Source organism: Parambassis ranga, chromosome 3, assembly GCF_900634625.1.
Source record: "Parambassis ranga chromosome 3, fParRan2.1, whole genome shotgun sequence".
NCBI classification, from domain to species: Eukaryota; Metazoa; Chordata; class Actinopteri; family Ambassidae; genus Parambassis; species Parambassis ranga.
The window spans coordinates 5,365,929-5,389,216 of NC_041024.1; the positions used below are offsets into that span (position 1 = coordinate 5,365,929).

Consider the following 23,288-nt stretch of genomic DNA (forward strand, 5'->3'; position numbering starts at 1 on the left):
AAAATAATAATAATAATAATACATCAAACTTATATAGAGCTTTTCTAGGACACTCAAAGACGCTTTACAGGTGCATTATTCATTTACACCACATTCACACAGAGTGGCAGTGGTAAACTACAGATGTAGCCACAGCTCCCCAGGGGGAGACTGATGGTGACGTGGCTGCCAAGGTGCGCCTACGGCCTCTCCGACCACCGCCGATTCATTCATACACATTCATACACCAGTGCACTGGAGGCAATGTGGGTAAAGTGCCTTGCCCAAGGACACACAACAATGACTAGGGCAAAGCTGGGATCGAACTACCAACCTTCCGATTATTGGACAACCCTGCTCTACCACTGCTGCCCACTCCTTGAAATCAAGTACTGCTCCCATCTTCTTGTCATTTTCCCAGCCCCTTCTATACATGTATGTCCATAGCTGTAGTGTATGACAGAGACGCAGCAGAAAACAAAGACAAAGAAGGCACGTGAGAGCGGCCTTGGCGTGATGATTGCAGGCTTCGATAAACAACAACGACAAAAAAGCCCATTTAGCTGTATCAATCAGTGAACATAATGAGTTGTGTGTCTCAGAATGCTGTACACTTAAAAAATGTTGCATACATGCACGCACATCCCAGCAGTACATGACATGTCTGTCACATTTTTACACCTGTCCCTGCTGTTGAAGTCCGTGCCAACAGAAAACATGCGCTGCGCTGACACATTCACATGCTCACAACGTCGCACGGTCGCTCCTGCTGGCCCGGCCGTGACCCTGCTAGCAGATGATGGAGCACACCGTATTCCCTGAAGCAAGCCAGAGCTTTCATTCAGTACTGGAAGGAGTCTGGCTGGAGGGAAGGCTCTTTTAGCAGCCTATTCTCACTCCTTGATTTGAACAGGGAATAAGGGTGGTGTTCTGATGTAGCAGAAGGACCCCAGTCTGTGACTTGTCGGCTACAAATGTGTTTGGGGAATATTTTTTTTTCAGTCCTTTGTCTACTTGTTCTGTTTCTTCATTGTTTAACGCTGATCTAGTTACATTTTATATGACATAGATTCATAATACATGTCTTTCCTCATCACTATGAGCACACTGACGGGACAACAGGGACCGCCTTTTAAGTATCTCACATGCATGTTTGCGCAAATCATGTGAAAACAAATGGATCAGGGCTGCTGCGTGTTCCCATCTCCTGTGTGCAGTTTCAATATTGATATATGATGTATCGCCGCCAGATTAATGAAAACATCCCTCATAGGTTGAAGAAAGAAGAAAACACAGCAGTGCTGAAAAGTGGCCACCAGAGGCTGCCTCTAAAAGCTTAAAGTTATGCAGAATAAAGGGTGTCTGTGATCACTCTAAGTGACAGGTGGAGACAAGTTGACACTCTTACTCCCCGTGTCACTGGTGGATGCATAAAAATTATGTCATTATGCAAAATAGACAGGCATGTAATTGTGCTGCATTTCTAGTCGGCATTACAGACTCAGATCAGATCAACCTCTTGGCCTGGTACGTCTTCCAGGTCTGTCGGAAGGTGCCACATTGCCTTTAAATCTTCCCAGACAACATTATACATCCATTTGGTTTCCTGTGTTGGAAATTAACAACATCTAAACAACATCTGGTGCCTTCTTTCGGAACATAATCTTCATTAAGTGTACATAAGTAAGATTTACAGACTATATATCCAAAAGTCTCCAAACACAGTTGGCTCTGGGCATCTGTGTCATTTCTCAGGGAAATCCAGTGCTCAAGTCTGCTGTAATTAGCTGATTAACTAATGAAGTTACAGCGACGGTATAAATATTCCTTCCAGTCTCTCCCTGTGCCCGTCACTTTGTCAAGCCACAGCTTCGGGGACAGCACACATGTCGGTGTATCATGCCAGCACTCATGATGACTGCACTCATAAAACCAGCACAAGAGTGATGGAGGAAGAGGGAAAACCGGGGCAGCACTAAGGCAGCCATGAAGCATCTCTCAGCAGGGGGGGCTGCTACCTCTGATCAGGGAGTCTTCTGTTTGCTGCCACAGGTCTAACGGGGGGGCGGGGGACTAATGGCAGCATGGTTAGATGAAGGAAAGAGAGGAGACATAAAGAAGTGTAGAGAGATAAAAGACAGGAGGGGGATCTGCTTTCTTGTTTGAGCTTTGAATTTAAGAAAAGCATTTGCATCAGACATGACACGTCTTCTTTCTTTCATCATTAAACAACCTGAATTAAAGCGCCTTGAGACAATTCTGATTGTACAAAGCGTATGTATATATTTATATAAAATTGAATTGAATCATATTTAAGACGTCTAGCCTACAGGACAAAGAATGCAAAATTCATGCAGCCAGTGTTGCACAACATCAAGCAGTGACTGATGTTTTTAAATTGTGTAATTTTTCATTTTCATTTATCTCTCTGTAGCAGTCATGGCTAAAAAAAACACACACACACATCCAAACAGGCTTTCAGGCTCTCTAGTGAAGTACTTGGTTTGGGCACTAGGAGGCAAAATGTCATGACATGTGGGAATGGAGAGGAAGGACAGACAGAAGAGGAGTATTTCTGTATCCAAGTCAGCACAGCAAAAGGAAGAAGAGGAAAAGAGGTATTCACATGCAAATGGAAGTGCACCTTCGATTTATTCAAACACAGAAAAAGGAAAACAGACACTTACGACACAGACATTACCACAAACATCAGTGGAGTGCACCCACTTTTGATTGCCAGTGTTAAATGCAGATCCGTCTGCATTTTATATATTAACTTTGGATCTTAAACTTTCCATGCTTGAAAGGTGGATTTTTTTTTGATTATGTAAATCAAAATACTAAAATATGCAGGATTTTCTTCCTCCTTTTTATGAATTCCAAAATGTAAATGCGGCCCTACACTTCTAGAGGGCAACACTGTTATCTCTCTAATCTAAATCCTAAAAAGGAAATATCTGTGGTTCTGTGCCAACTTCCACCAGCCGAGGTTTTGGAAAGATGACAATCCCTTAAACAAGTGCAACTTCAAAGTAGCACGACCCATTCCCCCTCCAGGTGGTACTTTTCACCGCCTACATTTATCATACATTAACACTTCATATAATCATGTGCCTGGAAAAAGGCTGCAAATTGTTTCTCCACAATGTCTATAGATGACATGCGACGATAATCCCTTAAATAGTATATCCTCTGCAGCTGACTAACTTTCCTCATCATGGTGATAATAAGGTCTGCATGTGGACGGCAGCTATCAAAGCTGGCGGCGGGGGATCTGCAGGACGGCCGTCAGTGGTTGTATTTTTAGTTTAGTGAGGAAAGGATGGGCCAGTCTGCTGGGAATTGATAAAAAAAAACAAAAAATAAACTCATCACATGTGGGATCACACCTTTGGTGAGAACATATCCTGATTGGACTTTCTCTAACAGAGTTAAACAAAATTAAATCAGTGTTACATTTTTGTCTCACCAACTGTGGCTGCACAAACTCCCAGCCTGAACATGGCAGAGTTACAACAGACATTAAGTGCCACTTATTTTGGCTACGCAATTAGGGTCCCCTTGAGGTCCACTTTTGGCTTTTGAGCTCCTATTTACCCACATCTGTTTGCAACTAGTTGACCCACATTGCACATGGCTGTGGAATGTCCAGGAAAATTATCCGAGACTGCAATCTGAGGTCCTATTTTTGTAAACTCAGCATCTTTTAAGGGTCTCGTATTGAAAAACAAATAGTTTAAAGGCATCTGTATATGCCTATATCCCTATAAATAACTTCTAAAATGCTATACATATGCTAACAGCTGACAGCTGACCTTTTTCCATTCCAAACACCCACTAGTGGGAATCAGTGGGAGCTACATTTAACTGCAGCTGGCATTGTCAAGATGCAAAGATTATGGACACTAATGAATATTAGCCAACTTGTAGCCACAGGGTATTTAGATGCAGTTCACCCCCATTGATTTCCCTGTTGGGTGAAGACAACTTTATCCCTGTGGCAAGTCCCTGGCTTATCTCAGCCGACTGCAAGGCAGCCGACAGACCGGGTGTTTTCCTGGCCCCGTTTCAGCATGATTCCAAGCTGGCAGGTGTGAGCTTGAATACCTGACTGCGGTGAGGCACACAGGGGCAGCATAGAGCAGAAGGAGTGTGTGTGTGAAGTGGACAAAGATGTCCAGCTGTGTGAGAAAGGGGGGCGGGGGGGGAGAAGATATTGAGTACAGCACAATTAGCACAAAGCCCAGTGTGTTGGATTATCACAGAGAGCAGATGGCTGCGAAAGACAAGGAGAGAGAAAGGGAGAGGAAGTCCCGAGAAAGGTGACAGATGGCTGCAGAATCGTACGTGTCCGTGCTCGGCAGCACAGGAGGAAAGTACATCAGAGGAGATCCTGCTTCGTTTCTGACACACTTTACAGAGTGGCAAAGCACAAAGAGCTGTAGAATATGAGCTGATTTCAAACATGTGCATTGATTTCCCCATTTGGAGGCATAAATTGCACCTTTGAGAAGGGAAATTATTTTGACACAGTGAAGAAAGCAGTGCTGCCTGCACACACACACACACATCAATAATTTGTAGAAAGAATTAACAGCATCACTGCATCATTTTCTTGATGCAATATCTGAGACTAAAAAACTTTTGAGCGTTTGGACGTCAGTGACAAAGACGGATGAATGATGCACGGCCAGAAAAGTAAGTAATAGATTCTGTGTGATATTTATGGATTAAGCAGAGATTAATTTCTTTAAAGACTTGCTTAGGGAGGACCCTGTGTGCAAGGCCAGCTGCCTCAGTAATTCATCCCATTTATCTCCAAATAAAAAAAAAAAAAAAAAAAAAAAAAAGACTTTGGGCCATGTAAAGTAGCAAAAACCCGTATCAATGGTGTCAAACACAAATACACAATGAGCTGCGGGTCATCATTATTTCTGACTTAATGTCCTCCAATCAGTAGGGGTTGCCACAGCTGCAGGTGCCACTGGTTGGACAGCACTATGCTAATTCATTAGCCACCTGCTTCCAGTAAAAGGATGAGAGTTCATGCTTGATTAAATATTTTCTGCTCTCTTCAGACAGTCGCTACAGCAGTGTTATATTAACACACACACAGAAATAAAAATACAATTTTATTGCTCCTCCATTTTCCTACCTTGTTTTATCTATTTATTCTGTTTGCAGAAAAACATGTCTTCTTGTTTGTGATTTGTTTTCTTATATTGTGGAGAGCTTGTTACATCTCCCTTGGGGTTAGACTATGATTATTACGACTGTGTAAATGATCTCAATTTTAAGTTGTGTTACATTTTCTCCAAAGATGAGAGGCAATGAAACAACACCACCTTAAACACAAAGGACGCTGCAATTATTTTAAGTGTTTACGTCTGTTTTCATGCACTTTTCTGCAGCGCTGATAGCCTCTGTGCTCGCTTTAATCATAGTCTGCAGCTCTATATGTTCAATCCTCTTGTTAGGCTTTAAAGGGGAAGTCTGTCTTGCGTCCAGCAACGTGTGAGTTTACATGTAAATAAAGTACTGTGCCAAAAAAGTTGTCGAAGTATCCAAGGACCTGGGGCCAAGCAGCACAACATTTCTGTAACACTGGAAGTGGAATGGACTGTAAACAGAGCATCATTTGCCCCAAATATACTACTTCTGTTTCCCTCTGCGTCAACAAGATCCCAGTGGTTTCATTTCACTCTTCGCTTCACTCCTCATACTTTCACAGATGTGTACAGACCTCAAGAATCAATCCAGGTGTTTACCAATAAGATTAAGTGTTCGGAAAAAAAAATCTTTCAAATTATGCTGGAATTTTCTGTGATTTTACTTTGTTAGAGACTCCAGCAGCCATGACTGTGATTCGTCAGAGGTGTAATTGTTCAAAGCTAATAAATAATCACAGGATTCATTGTGCCTCAGTCTGAGCAAATCTAATCAGACACGGTTAATTTCTGAGGCATTCCAGACATTGATCATTTTATCATTAATGCATACTTTCAATTTTAGAGTGTTTGTGTCGTGTAGGAACTGATTTTATCAAGATAAAGAACCCATTTGATTTGCATGCTCAGTGGTTGGCATTGGTGAGTGGCGTACCGTGATCCAAGATGATCAGCTGGGCGCTGGACTGGATGTTTCCTGCGTCATTTTCTGCGAGGCACTGGTAGAAACCTTCATCTGACTTCACCAGACCCAGAACCTGCAGGTTGTGCTCCTTCTGTAAGAACAAGAAATACACTCAATTATTAGTAACATATGGTGCCATGTTTATTTATTTTCTGTAAAAAGTGACTAGAATTAACTCACAATTATTTTGAAGTAGTCACTGGGGATGACAGCGTCTCCGTTTTTGACCCATTTGACAGTGGGAGCTGGGGAGCCTGAAACCTCGCACTCAAAGACGATGTCCATGGACTCGTGGGCGTAAATGTTGTCTGGTCGCTTGTCAAACTGAGGAGGAACTGTGAAATTAAGATAAGAACACAGAGCGTCAGAGAAATCTTAAAAGAAAAAACAAAGCACGCTGCATGTTACAGGCAAATAAGAGACGACTGGAAGTCATCCTTTTCTAGTGAAATTCAATAATCAATTTGTCAAAACCAGCCATGCACTTCAAACTCCACCACTATGGCCTCTGCCAGAAAATGAACAAGATCAAGTGATGCCATGCCTCCCCTTCAACTGCCAAATTGCCAGTTATGAGGGAGCAGAAAGAACAACAAACAGTATCATCTAGCAGCAACTTATCCAATTATTTTCTGCACCTTTCACACGACTGTGACCTCTTTTAGCAGACGGCAACTCCTGGAATATTTGCTTAAAAGGTTCAGTAACCTTGTTCATATTTATTAAGGACCTGCAAGAAAAATAACTGCTCCTTTGGTACAGTGTGTTAGCATGCTGCACACAGCTAAGCAGGGCACTTGCAGATCTCCCTTCAGTCCCAGTAATGAGGGCCAGAAAGGAGTGATTTGATCTGCTGGGGCGATACAGTGCCTCATCAATCTGTCCTGGAACAAGGTCACTGGGAGCGCAGGGCCCAGGCCTCGTCCTCTCTCTATAATTGGACTGTACATGTTGTGTGAGGAGACGGGGTAAGACAAGGCTATGCATGTGTGTGTTTCTGTGCTTTTACTGCCTCTGTGCATTCTCCGATAAGCGGCGACCTCGCTGACCACAATTTAAATGACTGTATTGTTAGAGCATCACTGTGTGTCGAGCGTCCCCATCAGCCTCCTGGGCTCTGTGATAGCTGGTTATTAGCATCTATTTGGTGCCTACTCACATGAACTGATTGGATATTAGCAGCGGTGGGTGGATAAAGGTCCGTTTTTGGCTTTATTCAGCAGAGCAGCAGGTTGTGAGGTCAAGTCTTTCTCATCTGCTTGGTGCTGGAGCTAATTAACAGATTAGCTCTTCGTCCTGTTGGGATCTGTTGTTAACAGCGGCTACAGACTCCCAAATTATATATTTCTTTGTAATTAAAACTGCAAAAAGGAACAATCCTCTGTATGCAGTTATTACACAGAACAGTGCAGATATAGGACACGCGGAGCTCTTTGACAGCTTTTGCATTCGCCTGACCTTGAAATGCACTTTTACCATCTGTTTGGTATTTTCACGCTCGACTCACAGCACACGGAGAAAAAGAAGGAAGCCAGATGCAATTCGATAGAAGTTGCACACAAAGAGATAGCACAATGCTATTCTGAGCAAAAGGCTCTCTGGCAAGCTTATCAAAAAACCCAGGAGCAACACACAGGTGTCCTTCTGTAGTACACCCGTAGTATAATGTGTGCAGAAAAATTTGGAGAAAAAAAACACTTGATAGTGAAATGTCTGTTCCCGACTGTCAGTAGTTTTGTTTCATTTCATCTAAAGTCAGGTAAAACAAACTCAGCCGGATTCTAAGCCCCACTCAAAGTTTCCTGCTTGCTTGTATTGCACCCCAAACACATTTGCAACAGTAGAAATGCTGTCTTCTTTCAGACAATAGCAGGGACGAGTGTATTGGCTTGCTCAGATTGAGTATACAGTGGAGAGAAGCTGAGGCCTTGCAGGAAGATAGAGCCAGCAGGGACCATCCATAAACTGAGCTGAGAGCAATAGAGGCAGAAAGTGGTCATTCTGCTGCCATCAATTTCAGACTGGGATCTTTCTGTTAGACAATATCACTAAGACCAAGCCCGGGGGGGAGCCTGTGATCGCTTCTAACTTGTGTCCAGGAAGACCTTTGACAATATCAGATGGTGTGTGCTTCACTTTTAGATGTCAACATCAGAATGTAAGAGATAGAGTGGAATGTGATGGAGTGGACGGTGCCACAGTTTTCCCTGTTTAATGACAGCGCAGACTTTTCTCTGAGCTGCTGTGGTGAATCGAGACGACTGACGCAGGAATGGAAATGAGGATGGTGATGCTCTGAGACTGGATCAGCATGACTAGCAAGACAGCCGTCCCCCTCCTCTCTCTCTCTGTGTGTGTGTGTGTATATAAGTCTGTGTGTGTGTACTGCCGTTCCCTGCAGGGGGGATGTGTGATCTGTGAATAATGTGTTTCACAGTGTGGTGTCCCCTGGATATTTGCGTCTGGAAGGTGTGTAGCTGAAGCAGGTGGAATCCTTGCTTTACTTTGTTGTGTCAGGGACGCAGTGGTGAGCCCCCGGTGAGTCAGTGTTTGTCTGAGTGCGTGCATGCGTGAAAGGACAGTTGATACATGTGTGAATATGAATTTTAAAGACGTCCTAAGTTCCTAATACTTATTAAGGATGCTATAAGCTGTAAAATATTATGATTGGTTCCTTTTCCTGCCGGCAGTATGTGTATGAGTGGAATTGTTTTTTTCTATTTTCTTGCATAAGTGTGTGTGAGTTTATGCCTTTTGTATGCAAACATATGTTTCTATACGTCAACCTGTTCACTGTATTCATGTGGGTTTCTGCTTCATACTGCAGTATGCGTGTGTGCGTGTGTGTGTGCGTGCACAGAGTCCCCTAGTGAGGGTTTCTGGTGACAGGTTTTGATGGTGACTGGTACCCTGCGGCTCTCTTTATCTCTCTCTCTCTCTCTGTTTCACCACTTAGTCTCCGATTTTTTTCCTGACTCTTAATCTTCCTATAACTCCCTGTCTATCTCTCCATCTTCAGCCTCCCCCTTCCTCCCTCCCTTCTTTCCTCCCTCCCTCCCTCCTCCTCAATCTGAGCAGACATGCACCATTTTCTCTAAATGGAGTTCAGACATTTGGAACCTATTGGACTGAGCAATGAGCAGAAACGCCTAAACATACCAATATAGCTTAGAAAGAGCAGAGTGGGAGGGGGTGGGGGGGTCTTTCGGGACTCAGCAGAGGGAAACGGGTGTCAGTGTGTGTGTGTGTGTGTGTGTGTGTGTGTATAGGAGAAGCTCAAGCAAGAGCATACATTCTTTTTATTATTTTGTTTTTATACCGTACATTTGCTGTTGAAAAGGAAAAAGGGCCACAAATGTTCACAGGAACAGTCTCCTTGATCTGAAACTTTTATTTTTTGCAGTTGTAATCTATGCAGCAAAACAGGCCAACAACACCTGCACCTCTGTGTCAGGACATTTCTCACCTTTGTCTTTTGATTAACTGGTAAAGAACGAACCCACCCAGGAGCTGAGCCATTTTTCTTCCCCTCCCCAAAACTACCCAGAACGCACACCTGTGGGTGGAAGATACAGGAAAAGCATCTCTTTAATGTTAGTTTGGCTGAGGCAGTATGACCAAGCAAAGACCAACAAAGTCTAAAAACGAGGATTAAAAAAAAGTTATCTATGCATTAGTTTGATTGACAGATTATCAGTCACGCTCTGCTTCGGCAGCACACACATTCCTCATTAGCAGCATCTGCCGCCTTCACCCAAATGTGGATTTTCTGACTCTCGTGACCAACAAAGACAGTGATGAGTAATACGTCTAAATCCAGAACTAAACACGTTCTTTCACAAACACATGAATGACATCACGGAAGCCAAATCCGTGTTTTCCCACAGTCTACCGTTCACAGACACACAGATGCTCAAGTCTACCAGCTGGAATATCTCTAAACAGGCTGGCTTGTTGTGGAGCACAAACACTGCCTCTCTAATGAAAGAGAAAGCCAGTCGAGACAGAAAAACAACAAAGAAAATGCAGAAATACAAAAAAGGGATGGGGAAAACATCAACATCAAGACAAATATAAAAAGGATGGAGGACTGCCAAAAGAAGTGTGAAACCAGTTGTTTGGGGCAGTGGGTATTATCTCTGTAGCTTAGTAAAAGCAGCTTTAAAGCAGACTTACACTGACTCCAGTGAACTACTAAAAGAGGGCCACAAAAAGGTCATGTGTGTGTCTTACTGTGAGCTTGTTAAAACAAAACCCCTGGTGGATTCCTACAGGGATTCCAGGCAGATTATTTTACTTAAAGCTTCACTGGTAGCCAGAAGTAAACTGAGTGGAGACATACTGAGGGAGAAAAGTCCAGCCTCTGTTGATTGGTGCTGATCAAATACATAAAAAAAGTGAAATCCATCACTTTTGGACATGTACTGTTAAACATTCAGGCCTCAGCCATTGCCTGGTTAAAGCCTAATGTATGTTTGTTGAATCTAAAGGACCTAAAATGACACATTTACTGCTCTCCGAGCTTGGACAGACTCCAGTTAGCTTCGCGACTTGAAACAATAGCTCTTGGGCAGTCTGGGTTTACTCTGAGGGCATGTGGAGCTCGGACTGCACTAATTACACATCCTGCACTTCCAATGATAACAGCTTTACTCTTAATCCTGGCCAAAACAAACAGCTTCAGCAGTGCTAAAGGAAAGATGCTCGCTGCTTGCATAATTCCTCGTCAGCGAGCAGATAATAATAAAGTCCTGTTAGAGAAGGACGATGTGGATTCTTTCTGAAGGTTCTAAAATTATAAAAACTAAGAGGCAAAAATTTGACCATGACATGCAGGAGCAAGGCTTACAACGCTGGCAAATAAAGGAGTGTGATGCATTTTCCTCTGCCTTCTATAGAGTAAGAGCAGAGCTCGCAAAACAGTTAAAAAACCGGAGAACTTATCCTTCAACTGAAAGAACGGCAAGGAAAGCAGTGTGTTCTGCAAATTTCAAATAATCCACTGTCTGCCATGTTGCATAACAACTCAACAAGTGTCCTTATTTAAAAGAAGGCATCTTTGCTTCCATGAATGTTGAGTTAAGGAAGTCAGGTATGTTAAATGTGACAGTGTTTTACTGGTGTCAGCACAGCTTTGGTAGGGTATGCTGCCTAGTTTCTTATTCACAGTGAAATTTAAGGTGGAAACTTATGGATATATCCATAAAAATATGTAACATATACATAGAAAAAAATGTGCCTAGCCTATTAGCACTGTTCAGAACGGTGCAGCTGTCAGTTTAAGCAGGTAAAATCTAGGGCTGCAACAAACGAGTATTTTGATACTCGGATACTCCCCAATTATTTTTGCGAGTACACGAGTACTTGGATCACGCGTATATGTCATAGTTTTTCCATACATACGGCTGCATCTAGCAGCAGGTGGATACCTACTTTGGACTGCTGCAGTGTCATTGCTTCAGCCCGCGACCGCATCCATGCCCGGCGCCAACACCGCGCGCGTGTGTGTGTATAAATGGCTCACCCACGTCTCGAACCCGGGACCTCTTGCGCCAAAAACGCTGATCATCCCGCTATGCCACAAGAGAATCATCCCTGATGACATCACTAAATGAGTCATCGAGTACTAAATTAGTTGATGCATTTGCCCTCAAATATTACTTGAGTACTCGAGTAATCATTGCAGCCCTTGTAAAAACAGATTGCTTAAAGAATCCTTGCAATAATTTTGCATCTTCTATCTAGGCCAAAATTGTGTTTCAACCGAACAGGAAGTCACAAAGCCAACTGCCAAACTCACTCCTGAGGAGTGAAACAATACACCTTTTACAGTTAAGTGTAGTCAAAACAGAAAAGAAATCAGGCAGGGACACCTGGCCGAGGCAAAACTTACTGTGAAACAACCAGAATGTGTATTTGTATGTGTACTGAAGCATTGTGAGCCAGGATATCCACCAGATTCCATCAAATCCAAGCACCAGTTCCAGCAAACTACTACAAATGTTACAACAAACGACACTTTCAACAGATACAGATACAGCCTGTGCATGCAGGGGTCTGATGGAGCAGTGTGAGCAGACTGGACACCTTTCTTTTTTTACTTCTGTCTATTTTTGCTCATTTTGAAAACAAGGTAAAAGCCTCCCCGCTGTGTGTGCAATTTGGGAGACTTTTACAGGAGGCAGGGGTTTCCTGCACAAGAGTGTTGCTCATGGAAAGAACAATTAAGTTGATGACATGATAGCATGAGGCCATGATAGATGAGGGCCACTGCCTCGGAGCCCTATAACACTGGAAACATACATGTATGGTGGAGAAACTATTTCTGTCTCACACACACACATACACATATAGAGTCCAGGTCTGGGTGGTGCCCCAGTCACGCAAGACCATAATCAAAAGCTGCTGCCTCCTCTGGCCTCATTTATCCTCTTGCCAGCTCTAATAGTGGCTGAGATGTCACAGCAAAGTCGTACTGAACACAACATACAAACACGCTGATGTGCAGTCCATACGGGGCGGATGGCTGACCTAAATGTTGCTGTTACACTTGTTTTAAAGCATAAAAACATCCCGTCTGCTGCAGCTGAAGAGCAAGTTTCCAATTTTTTTCCTTACGATGTTTGTGTCTACACACACACACGTCTCTAATCCTCTCTAACTCTGTGACACTTTGCTTACATTGAATAAAAAAGATAAAGCCTCTCGGATGCCTTTTGCGAATGTTTGACAGCCGCTGACATTATCACTTATGAAGTCATTTGACTGCAAAGGTGTTTTCTTCAAAAGATAAGACGTGCAACAAACACAACAAATACTTCACTGTTTTAATGGTTATATGAATCCTGCTTTAAAAAAAAGATCCATGGAGTCACTGTTCCAGTAATTTGTCCTGAGAATGTGTGTATAAAAACAATAATAATTGCTTATGATATAAAAAATATCAGACTACACCATAACTTTATTTAATGTTATGTCTTCTTCTTCAACCTTTATTTAACCAGATAATACCCATTGAGCTCAGAATCTCTTTCACAAGGGTGACCTGGCCAATAACTTAACCGATAACTTCCGAGAGTTTCAGTTTAGTCTGTAAATTGTTCCATGCTGCGGGGGCAGCGAAGCTGAAAGCTCTTTTACCAAATTCAGTGTTTTATAAGTTCAGCCAATGTACATATCTGCGTGAACTCAAGGACGCCATGTTTGATTTTATATACAGTTCACAGTGATGAGTGAGACGACTGCAGCCAGTGACGAATCTCAGTGCCGAATGAAAAACAGTGTCCAAGGACTGGAGACTGATTTGATTGACGCATTTGAATAGAGCACATCCCCATAATCTTGCATCATAATGTTGCTGTCATTATTTTCCTTCTGACCCTGAGAGAGAAGCAGCTTTTGTTTCTAAAAAAAAGAACCCAAGCTTCACCCAGAGTTTAGTGACCAGATTCTTTATTATGTCCTTTAAAAAGAAAGCTCCTGATCTAAGATAAAACCCAAATACTTGTAATTTAAAACCTGCTCTATAGGTTTTCTGTTAGATGATATAATATTTGGAAGGTTTTTTGGTAGCATCTTTCCATGAGAGAAAACCATAAGCTTGGTTTTATATGTCAAGAGTCCTGCTGGCTTTGTTTATAAGGCCAGAATAAACTATTCTTTCTTTTTTAAATGTGAGGTTTTCCCACCACATGCACAAAGTCTGAGGTGAGAGGTGTCATCTTAGGGCAGGCGTTTACACAGATTATTGAACAATGAAAAAAATGTATTAATTAATTCTTTTCTTATTTTTTTAACAGAAGTAAATAGTAGATTTGTGTGTGGCGGCTAGTTTCACCCACACATCTGGTAGACTAGTGAGCATAATATAGCTCTTTTAATGGTTTAATTGCTCCAATGTTAACTCTTCGTGCCTTATCTACTTTTTTTAAATTTCAATATTATAGCTGTAAAAACCAATTCAAAGCAATTCCATGTCTCATTCATCCAGGTCAAGCTAATCGCTGTGCATTTAGTAACGTTTAAAGTCTGAATCATTTTCTGAGCCTGAAAAACATACATGTCTGAATCCATTTGCGTGCAGGTGTACAGACATAGTGCCCACCTGATCCTGTGCTGTATCATTATGTAAAAATGTTTGTGTATGTGCATGCCATTCATATGCATCCCTCGCTCCACAGATGACTGCCAGCTGCACCACAGAGCCTGCAGCTATCTCCAGGCATAACCTAACAGAGCTTGACCGCATAGAGAACTCTAGCTGCATTTTTACTGTCCAGTGTTTATGAAAAGCCACTCGCCATAAACACAGTTTCCTCTTGTTACCGCAGCACAACAGGCCCCAAGGTGTTTTAGAAGGAGTCGCTCATAAGATGGATTGTTTTGTTGTTAGTATGGATTCATACCAGATTGATTTGAGGGTCTTTTACAGGCGTAACTACTTATTGAGGGAATCAATTGACCTTTCTAGTGTCGCTTCTGTTGTCGAAAGAGCCGATCAATTCCACAATCTGGCTCCTTCATAATTTTGGAAGGAGCAGATGCAATTAGCCCTGGGAGCCTCCAGCATGGGAACCAATCAAACCGTTTTATTGTATTACAATGACGCACGTCTGTCAACAACATTTTACTCCATCAATCCTCTAAAGTCCTGTCAACCTGAAGGTGGAGGGGGCGACAAGGTTCAGGATGAAGGCGTGGAGGATTTCAGAGGGAATACGGTGGACGGACTTGAGGACTGAGAACGAGTGAAGTCAGATGTCCTCCTGTGACCTGATCCGATTTTCCATTACTGTCTCTTTTAATCACAGTAAGTGACAGGAAGTGATGAAAGGGGTGGAGGCGGGAGGGGTTACAGAGAGAGAGATGAAGGGATTTGGGGAGAAAGAGGTTGGAGTGGAGGCACGATGCGGCTGTGTGTGAAATGCAATGAACCTTTGGAATGAGCCTCCGGGTGTTTCCCTATTTTCAAGTTATTTCGCAGCAAATCCTGTTGACTTGCTTCACCTGGGAAAGGCGAACAAATACACACGAGACATCTGTGTTCATGTGTGCTTTCAGTCAGACAATTACACTGCTGTCAATGCTAAAAATCACATTTACTCCAAAGGATCAACATTTTTTTTCCCAGTTTTTTCCCCCCAGTCTTCCAGTTGGAAGAGAAGTGTAAACAGATAAGATCTGTGTAGAGCCTGACGGGTTTTAAAGTGTTTATTTTGGTTCTTTAATTAAAAATATGTCCCTCAAGATTAGTCATCCCATCAGGAAATGGTGAATAATATCAGATATAATGGCTAATGACACTTTTTTAGATTTAATGAGGACTATTTAACACTAAAATCACATACTGTACATACAATATTATTTAAATGTACTAAGAAGTGATCAATACTGCCACAAAACCACATTAATGAAAAGGAATAAACAAGAGTAAAGGTGAGTTACTGTGATGTGTGATACTTAAGTTCAGATTCTTCCAATTTAAAGCAAACCTGCTTGACACATGACACATGAAATCTGGTGCAGTACAGAGCACCTCTAAAATCCAGATGTCTGTGAGGCATTGTGGTTTTTTCTTATGTTAAAGGGGTTAAAGTGTGTAGTTGGCTGATATGTGTGTCTTCTTACCTTCTTATAGCTACACTAGAATTATTCTAGTGACCAGATTTAGACAGTTTTGTGACCTACATCATGAAAACACTGCTGGAGAACCTATGTTTTACAGCATGTAATCAACATTTCCAAAGTGCAGAAAGCAGCAGCAGTGACTACATTAGAGCAAGTTACTGTTTATATCTATATGAATGAATATATGTGTGAGCAGTATTTGAATAAAGAAAGATACTATTTGTCCCTGAGCTGACTTACGATGTCGAGAGAGAGAAAAAAAATGAGAGAAACTCCCAGCTAGTCTTTTCTAGTCCCTTCTAATACTCCTCATCTTCGACTATGTGTTTATATGCAGCTCGGATCTCGCTGTTATTCCTGTGTGGGGCTGACTTGTGTGTAAAGCAGATATAAACACATAAACACTACGCTGAATATTCTGTGCTAACGCTGCTTTCGTGTGCAGCACATCTCCACACGGCTGAGTTCCGTCCCCACCTTTGTGTAGTTTGCATGCACGGAACGCACCTGGTTTCATTTCATTTTCTACCATCAGCGCTTTGCTTCACGTCTGGGATATGAGTCCAGAGTGCTTTTAATAAGCTCATTCCCAAATATAATAAGATGAAATGAGACTGTTTCCAGTGATGGAAGGATGGTCTCAGAGTTCAGTCTGACCTGCAGAGGCTCTCTCTCTCTCCCTCTCTCTGTAGTAAATAATGCTTCTTCACTAACCACAGCTTTCTACTAATTTCCATCCCGTGCATTCATTAAGGCACTACTGTCAGCGCTTTCTAACTCACCACAAACAATAAAGCTCCCAATATATCCATATACATGCTGGTGTGCAAGCAGGATAGGATGGTGGTGGTGGCAAAAATCGTGTTGTCCTAGAGCAGAAAGGGGACGAGTGATAAACATACCTTGTACCGTGAGCTGAGCCTGGGCCTCAATGGTGCCGTTAGAATTTTCTGCCACACAGGTGTAGACGCCGGCGTCCTCCTCCGTGAGATTGGAAATCTGTAGACTGCCACCTCCCAGCACTTCCACACGACCCTCACTGTAAGACAGGAAGACAAAACAAAAAAAATAGTTTTTCGATTTCCTTTTATTTGATATTATTATAACTTTAATAACCTTTTTTGTCAGAGTCAGGAGCTCTGGTGACCTTACAGCAGCCTTTGAACTTAAAACCTCAGACTTATAAAGTATGTAGAAGTCATGACAGCCCATTTCCACGCAGCCTCTGGAGCTCCGTGTTCCCCCACTGACCTGAGTTTGACTCCATATCGTGCCCTTGTTTCTTTTGCTCCGTCACCTCATAGCAACTCGCTGAATAAATAAAACATACTAAAAGCAGTCAACCAGCCCTGAAAATAAAACGCAATTCTTCCCACCAGCCCTGACTTAAAAACACATTGTAGCTGGGGTGTGTAGCTTGTACAGAGCCACTGCTGCAGCTGTTTCTCCGCCTTGACAAACGTCCCTAATTAAGTGGGGTGACAAGAATCAAACACGTCTTTCAGACATCAGAAACTGTCTATTGCCCCTCAACACTGACAGAAGGAAAAACCAAAGCAACAAAAAAATCTAACAGCGAAAGGTTATCTTAGATACCAAACATCTTCTGATTTCATTTTCACACTTGTGTTGTGACAGTGATTAAACATTTTCTCTTTAATCCATCATAGACATGAATGTTTCCTTTAATTCACATGCAAGCTGAAGTGCATCATCGAGCATTTCAGCCTGCACAAACTCAAATATTCATCTTCTAAACTATTTATGTCTAATCCTAAAAATATACCCACACATCCATGAGTGTGCAGACCCTCTTTAAACCAGTGACCCTCCTCCATTTTAAACAGTCCCCAATAGGCCCATGGGGAAAGCAGTCAAGCTAGCCAAGCTCTAGCTTGATTCAACACGCATTGAAGCATAGTGTGGGAGGCTGAGAGGAAAGAAAATGGCAATCAATAGCTTACAGAGAGGAGTCTGCATTCAGAGAGAGAGAGAAAGAGAGGGAAACAGAGGCAGGAACGAAGGATCAGCGGGTTGGCTGGAGAAAAGAAAAATCCAAAGAGGGCCGCAGCATGCGAGAGAACGATGAGTGCATGATGTGTTTTCTGCACAGACAAATAGGTGGATACATGCAGAGGTAAGGACTACACTGAAAAATAAGTAAATGTATGCTGAAGGCTGATTTGGTTTTATAACAAACTGCTCAATTGCTCAACTTCCCACACAGGATCTCTCTTGTCCGTCTCTTTGTGACCAGTGCTTTGGCAGCGTTGGCCTCTGAGACCATCTGCCCGTCTGTCTGTGCTGGAGTGGAGCATCGAGTGGCACTCGACCTGCTGCCATCAAAAAGCCATCGCTGTTTTACTCCTTGACAGACTTTCAGCTGGAGATTATAAACATTAAGTGTTTAAAAGTGAAATACTATGTGCACACAAAAAGTGTTAGAGTTAGAATAATGTACCTATATTACAGGTGGGAATGACAGGTAAATGCTTGGTTGACATTGCTTACGTGGAAAGATTAATAAATGGCTCTTTTCTGCCTTGAGTGAGAATTTTTCTTATTTATCCATCAACCCACTGTTGGTTCAGTGTCCCCTACTATTCCGCCAGCCCTGCAACTGCAAAAAATGTAACCCTTATGCACTGTTCGGGACATTTTTGTCCTCTGAGAGTAATTTTTCTGTTTATTTTGGCCATAACTTTGTCTATATGTGAGCAAATTTAATCATTTTTGCTCACATATAGACAGTTATGGCCAAAATAAACAGAAAAATTACTCTCAAAAAATAATTTTAACCCTTATGAATTTGGTTATGAAATTGGTGATTAAAGGGTTAACCCTTTAACCCTTTAATCCTGGGGGAAAATTATTTTTTTACTACTTTTGATCAGAACTGAAGTTAATTAAAAGCTCTATGCAAAAAAAAATGAAAAAAATATTTATCTGATATATTTTTAAAACCGTTAAAGGGTAGTGTTTGTGAACTTTGCACAAGGGTTAAAACCTGTTGATATTTGTATGGCTTAAGTAGTCATTCATTTCTGCTGCAGTAATAACATACGACTTGGTGGATCTGAACGGTGTTTAATGCCATGTTGACCCATTCAGAGTGACAGGGAAGACAGGTTAATCCTGGATCACTGAAGCCTTTAAAGAACAAACAGCAGTGGGCTGACAGCAGTAAACTGTATACTAAAGAAAAACACATACGAAAATAGACCATTCAGCATCCTGACAGAGAACACCTTGGGTTCTTACGCCGAGAGAAGCTGTGTTTTCCTTTTGCTCCTGAAACTCTATAAAATACCACACAACCGGTGAAAATGCCAAATGTCTTGCTGTACATTGATTACTTCCCTGTGCACATTAGCGGGTATGGCTAATACTCCTGAGAGGCTCTGCATGTCAAATCCCTGCTGAATGAAAAATTCCTCTGAAAGATGTATCCCCGATTCGGACATGCCAGGCATTCCTGCAGTTTAGTCTCACCGGGACAACTATTCAGACTGTTGGCCTTTAGTGCAGAGCGCTCCATTAAAAGGCATTGACAGCTTCCTTCTTGTATTTGAAAGAGGAACATACAGCCTATGGTAAATCACCAGGCAATTTTCTCATTCTGTTCAGATCCAGTCAATCTCTGCTCTAACTGCAGCAGCTGCAGAACAAGGGATGTGCTGCTGTTCTAAGACCATGGGGGAGGAAGACAAAGTAAATTGATCGGAGCAGAAGACTCCTGGCTGCACTGTGAGGGGAGCTCACACTTGTGGTAATTTAAATGAAGACAAGGTGTTGGCTGTAAGGATATGAAGGATGTCTTGTGCATTAGCTGAAGGTCCTTGGTGGGGAAATGCTGGTAAGTGGGGCTCTAATTAAAACTGCATTATCCTTATTCGCCTACAAAAAAAAAAGATGTTAAATTAGCTCGCTTTCCATCGTCGCTTTTCATCTCGTTACCAAAGAGCTCATGCACGCGCACATACACGAACAGTACAAGCAACAACAGGATAAATATGTCAGGCAGACAAGGTGCAGTGATGTAATTGGCCCTGCTGTCTCTATCAGGTGTTAATTTGCCATAATATCTGTGCGGCAAAGGCAGGTAATGATGCAATTAAATATAATCGACCTGTTACCTAACACCTAAAAACGTCTTTTAGCTTCAAACAGCAGACACATATTCCTCCTCCTGCTCTTGTGGAAAATGTGTAAAGGCCCCTGTTCTTCCACTCAGCGTGATGGCAGCGGCAGCCATAGAGACTTTGGAGGAGGACGAGGACGCACATTCACCATGTGTGAGTGGTGACTCAGCCTTCTGTAACACAGACACCTGGGCGAGAAAGAGCCGCAGATCCCCGCCGCACTGAGGTGATGTCAGACTCTGTGTGTGACAGTGGTTGGGCACGGGTCATGTTATCTGCTGCACAAGGTGGAATCACAACTGTCACAACACCAAAGGAAGTTTCATTATTAATGGATGGAGAGAAAATTTCGAAACTTTCCTGGGTCTGATCTCTTTTTCTTCCCTCTCTCTCTTTTCTTCAGATTAAATTTCTTTTTCCTCCTCGCTCTCTCTCTGCACTGGTATGCGCCATGAATGCCAACCATTGTGCTGCTCAAGGTGTTGTGGTTCAAAGTGAACGTAAATTGAACTTCCCCCTTTTGGCCAGAACATCATAACAGTTTCATGAATTTGAATCATGTCCAAGGTGTGAAGAAATCTGTGTTGTGTTTTACAGACAGACCCTGGACAGATTGATTTCAGCTCCCAAAAAACTTTTTTTTTTTTTTTTTTTATTGATGTTTTCCGGCTTTTATATCAGATATGATATGAAGACATACAAGAGAAGCCAGTTTAAAGATAAATAAACAAACCGAAATTAATGTGAGGGATTGTAATGAGAAACAACCTGATGCCAAAAGCGCAGGCGAGAGCTTCTCAAGTGACTCAGCCATGAAAACGTTTTTGTTTTCCTCTGGCTCGTAATGGAAAGCTGCAGGGCCCTGGAGATGAAAACAACTCGTGCATACCTGACTTTATTTGCTTTTCTTTCCAACCAGGGTCCCCAAGAATAAACCAATCGTTTGATTAGTGCATATTACAATGTAGCCTGTCACCCATAACTCACATAATATACCTTTCGATGGCTCTGCCTGGGGGGGGGGGCTCCAGGGAGCTAGAAGCCACAGGAAGCCTGTGTGCCCCCCATGCTGTCACGTCTGCACAGCAGCCAGGTTATAAAGACATGTACCCACACAATGACTGCTGAGGCTTTGCAGGTGAGTTTGTTTAAATGCTGAGACAGACAATGTACAGGCACCATAATCTCAGCAGCACAGTTTAAATTAAAGCACGCACATAAAGACAAGAAGAGCAGATGCTGCAACAGTATGCATGATTTGAAGACATTGTGATGAGACGTAAAATAAAGAGACCTGCCGTGCTCCACTCACAGAAAACCCATGATGCTTGTCTTGTTTTTTCAGCCACACATGCCAAAAAAAAACCCCACTCCATTACCTTGACCCACTCTGCTGTTACCATTTTACCAGGAATTCAAGCAGAATACTAACCAAATAGGCCTGCGGTGTGTCTGAAAGAATGCGGTGTTCTGGATATCATCTGTAGATGCCAACATGCAGAGGACAAAAATGCCCATTCATTGTATTCTGACCACTTGTTAGAAGACAGAATCTGAGTGTACAGATGACAAAGATTCTTGCACTTCAGCAATTAGTGAGACAGCAGTGAGCAATCATTGTATTTGTCAGCTAAATATATGCTTTCCATTGACACCTCAGGGCCTCTATCATTTACTGATGCAGTAGGAGTCAGACATTAACTTCTCTAATAAAGGAGCAGGAGAAAATCATAGGCCTTTTACATTAATGGGTTGTATCTCCTCAGTTTCTCCATATTTTTAGTGCACTGCCCATTTTCTGTGCTTGTTTGAAAGCAACATTTAAAGGTGCAGAATTTCTCTAAATTAGTTTGAAAACATGAACTTGCTGAACTGAAGAAAAAAAAAATCAATAACATTGGTAGACGTGTGGGTGTTAACACTACCACCGCACTTAACAATGAGGAGAGAACAGGGCAGGTTAAAATTTTGGCTGTACCGACAATCATGGATGATTGCGTCTGAAGAGCCTTTAGCTCGGATGGAAATTTAAATGGCAGTGACATTTGCTCTGGTATGCCGTCTTTTTAAGAGCAGTACAACCAGTTCTTCTCTGTGTATATGTGCGTCTCAAAGCATTATTAAACTGCATGCTGTGCATGTCATACTAATGCAAAATTCACAATGACACATGGCAACCCCACTGTAGCATTGTGCCTATCCTGTAATAAGATGCACACAAGCTTTGGGACTGACTTCAACAAATCTGATCAATAAAATGCTAAAGTTAATAGTTGCTACTCGCCGTCTATGCCCATATATTCCATTATTATATATTACATTACGTCTAAAACCTAACTATAACTGTAACCCATACAGTAAGTTGCATACCGAACAGTTAAATGGCTTATTTAAACATGATTTATAAATGCATAGAAGATAAAGAAAGTAGTATTTCACCTTTAAAGCCTTAAATAACATCATAGGTTTCAAACGGATGGCCAAGAATATAAACTTCCTTATTTAAGAGACTTTCTTACAGCATTATTATCATAACATGGTGTTAGCTCTGCTAAACATAGCAATGCTTGCTTTTGTATACTGTTATAAAGCCAACAATAAGCCTATTTTTAACTGATTTAACTGATTTTTATTGTAGATTATTTAGTCACGTAGGAAAGACAAAGCAACAGGTGAGATTTTACACTAACCATGGGTGTGTGTGTTCAATCTGATGACACTATAGCATGAGTTAAACCTCCAACATGAACATTCTTGCCCTCTTACTGTTACCAGTAACGTGCTGTGACAGGGACAAGAAGCCATTTTTCATTTTCCCGGTGCCACTCTGGGCTCCCATGACGGCTCAGTAAAATGAAGACTTCCTGTGGACAGGAGTGTGGCTCTGCATTTAAACATGACAGAGACAGAGAAAGAGAGAGGGAGTGTGTGTGTGTGTTTATATTTGCACCCACAAACAGCTAAGTGAATAAGGTGGGATGTGTTTGTGACACATATGTGTCAGAGGGCTGCACTGCTATCCAATTGCAAACAAATTTCCCACACCAGCCTTTATACACTAGTAAATACAATAAATGCAATCATATTTAAATAAATGCGAGGAGCAGAGGAGACAGATGGCTTGGAGGCTTCGGGAGAGGGTTGATTTACATGCTCTGTCAATTTCCTGTTGCTGGACAACATGCATAATTCATCCATTTTATTGACTGCTGAGGAATTCTATTAGGTGATAGAGTGATACTCCCAAGAACAAAAGATGACTGTCCTTTTCATGAGTGTCATCAGGGCCAGTTTGTGTGAGACATCTGAAGGTGCACACCGGCACCTGGGATGCTATCGATAACACACAGGGCAATGCATTTCCAACGTGTTGACTGAACAGCTTAAAGTGTTACACTGTCTCTGTGA

At 42.1% G+C, this 23,288-nt stretch overlaps 1 protein-coding gene across 5 annotated transcripts in view; it reads right to left on the reverse strand.

Moving 5' to 3' along the window:
* neo1a (neogenin 1a) overlaps nucleotides 1-23,288 on the reverse strand; it is a 126,717-nt gene that overhangs the window by 31,627 nt on the left and 71,802 nt on the right. For all 5 annotated transcript variants that reach the window (XM_028401576.1, XM_028401575.1, XM_028401574.1 and 2 more), the window contains exons 5-7: nucleotides 16,641-16,777; nucleotides 6,292-6,446; nucleotides 6,082-6,202 (exon numbers count right to left, since the gene is read on the reverse strand). In XM_028401576.1, the coding sequence (XP_028257377.1) occupies nucleotides 6,082-6,202; nucleotides 6,292-6,446; nucleotides 16,641-16,777 (413 nt within the window). The remainder of the gene's footprint in view (nucleotides 1-6,081; nucleotides 6,203-6,291; nucleotides 6,447-16,640; nucleotides 16,778-23,288) is intronic.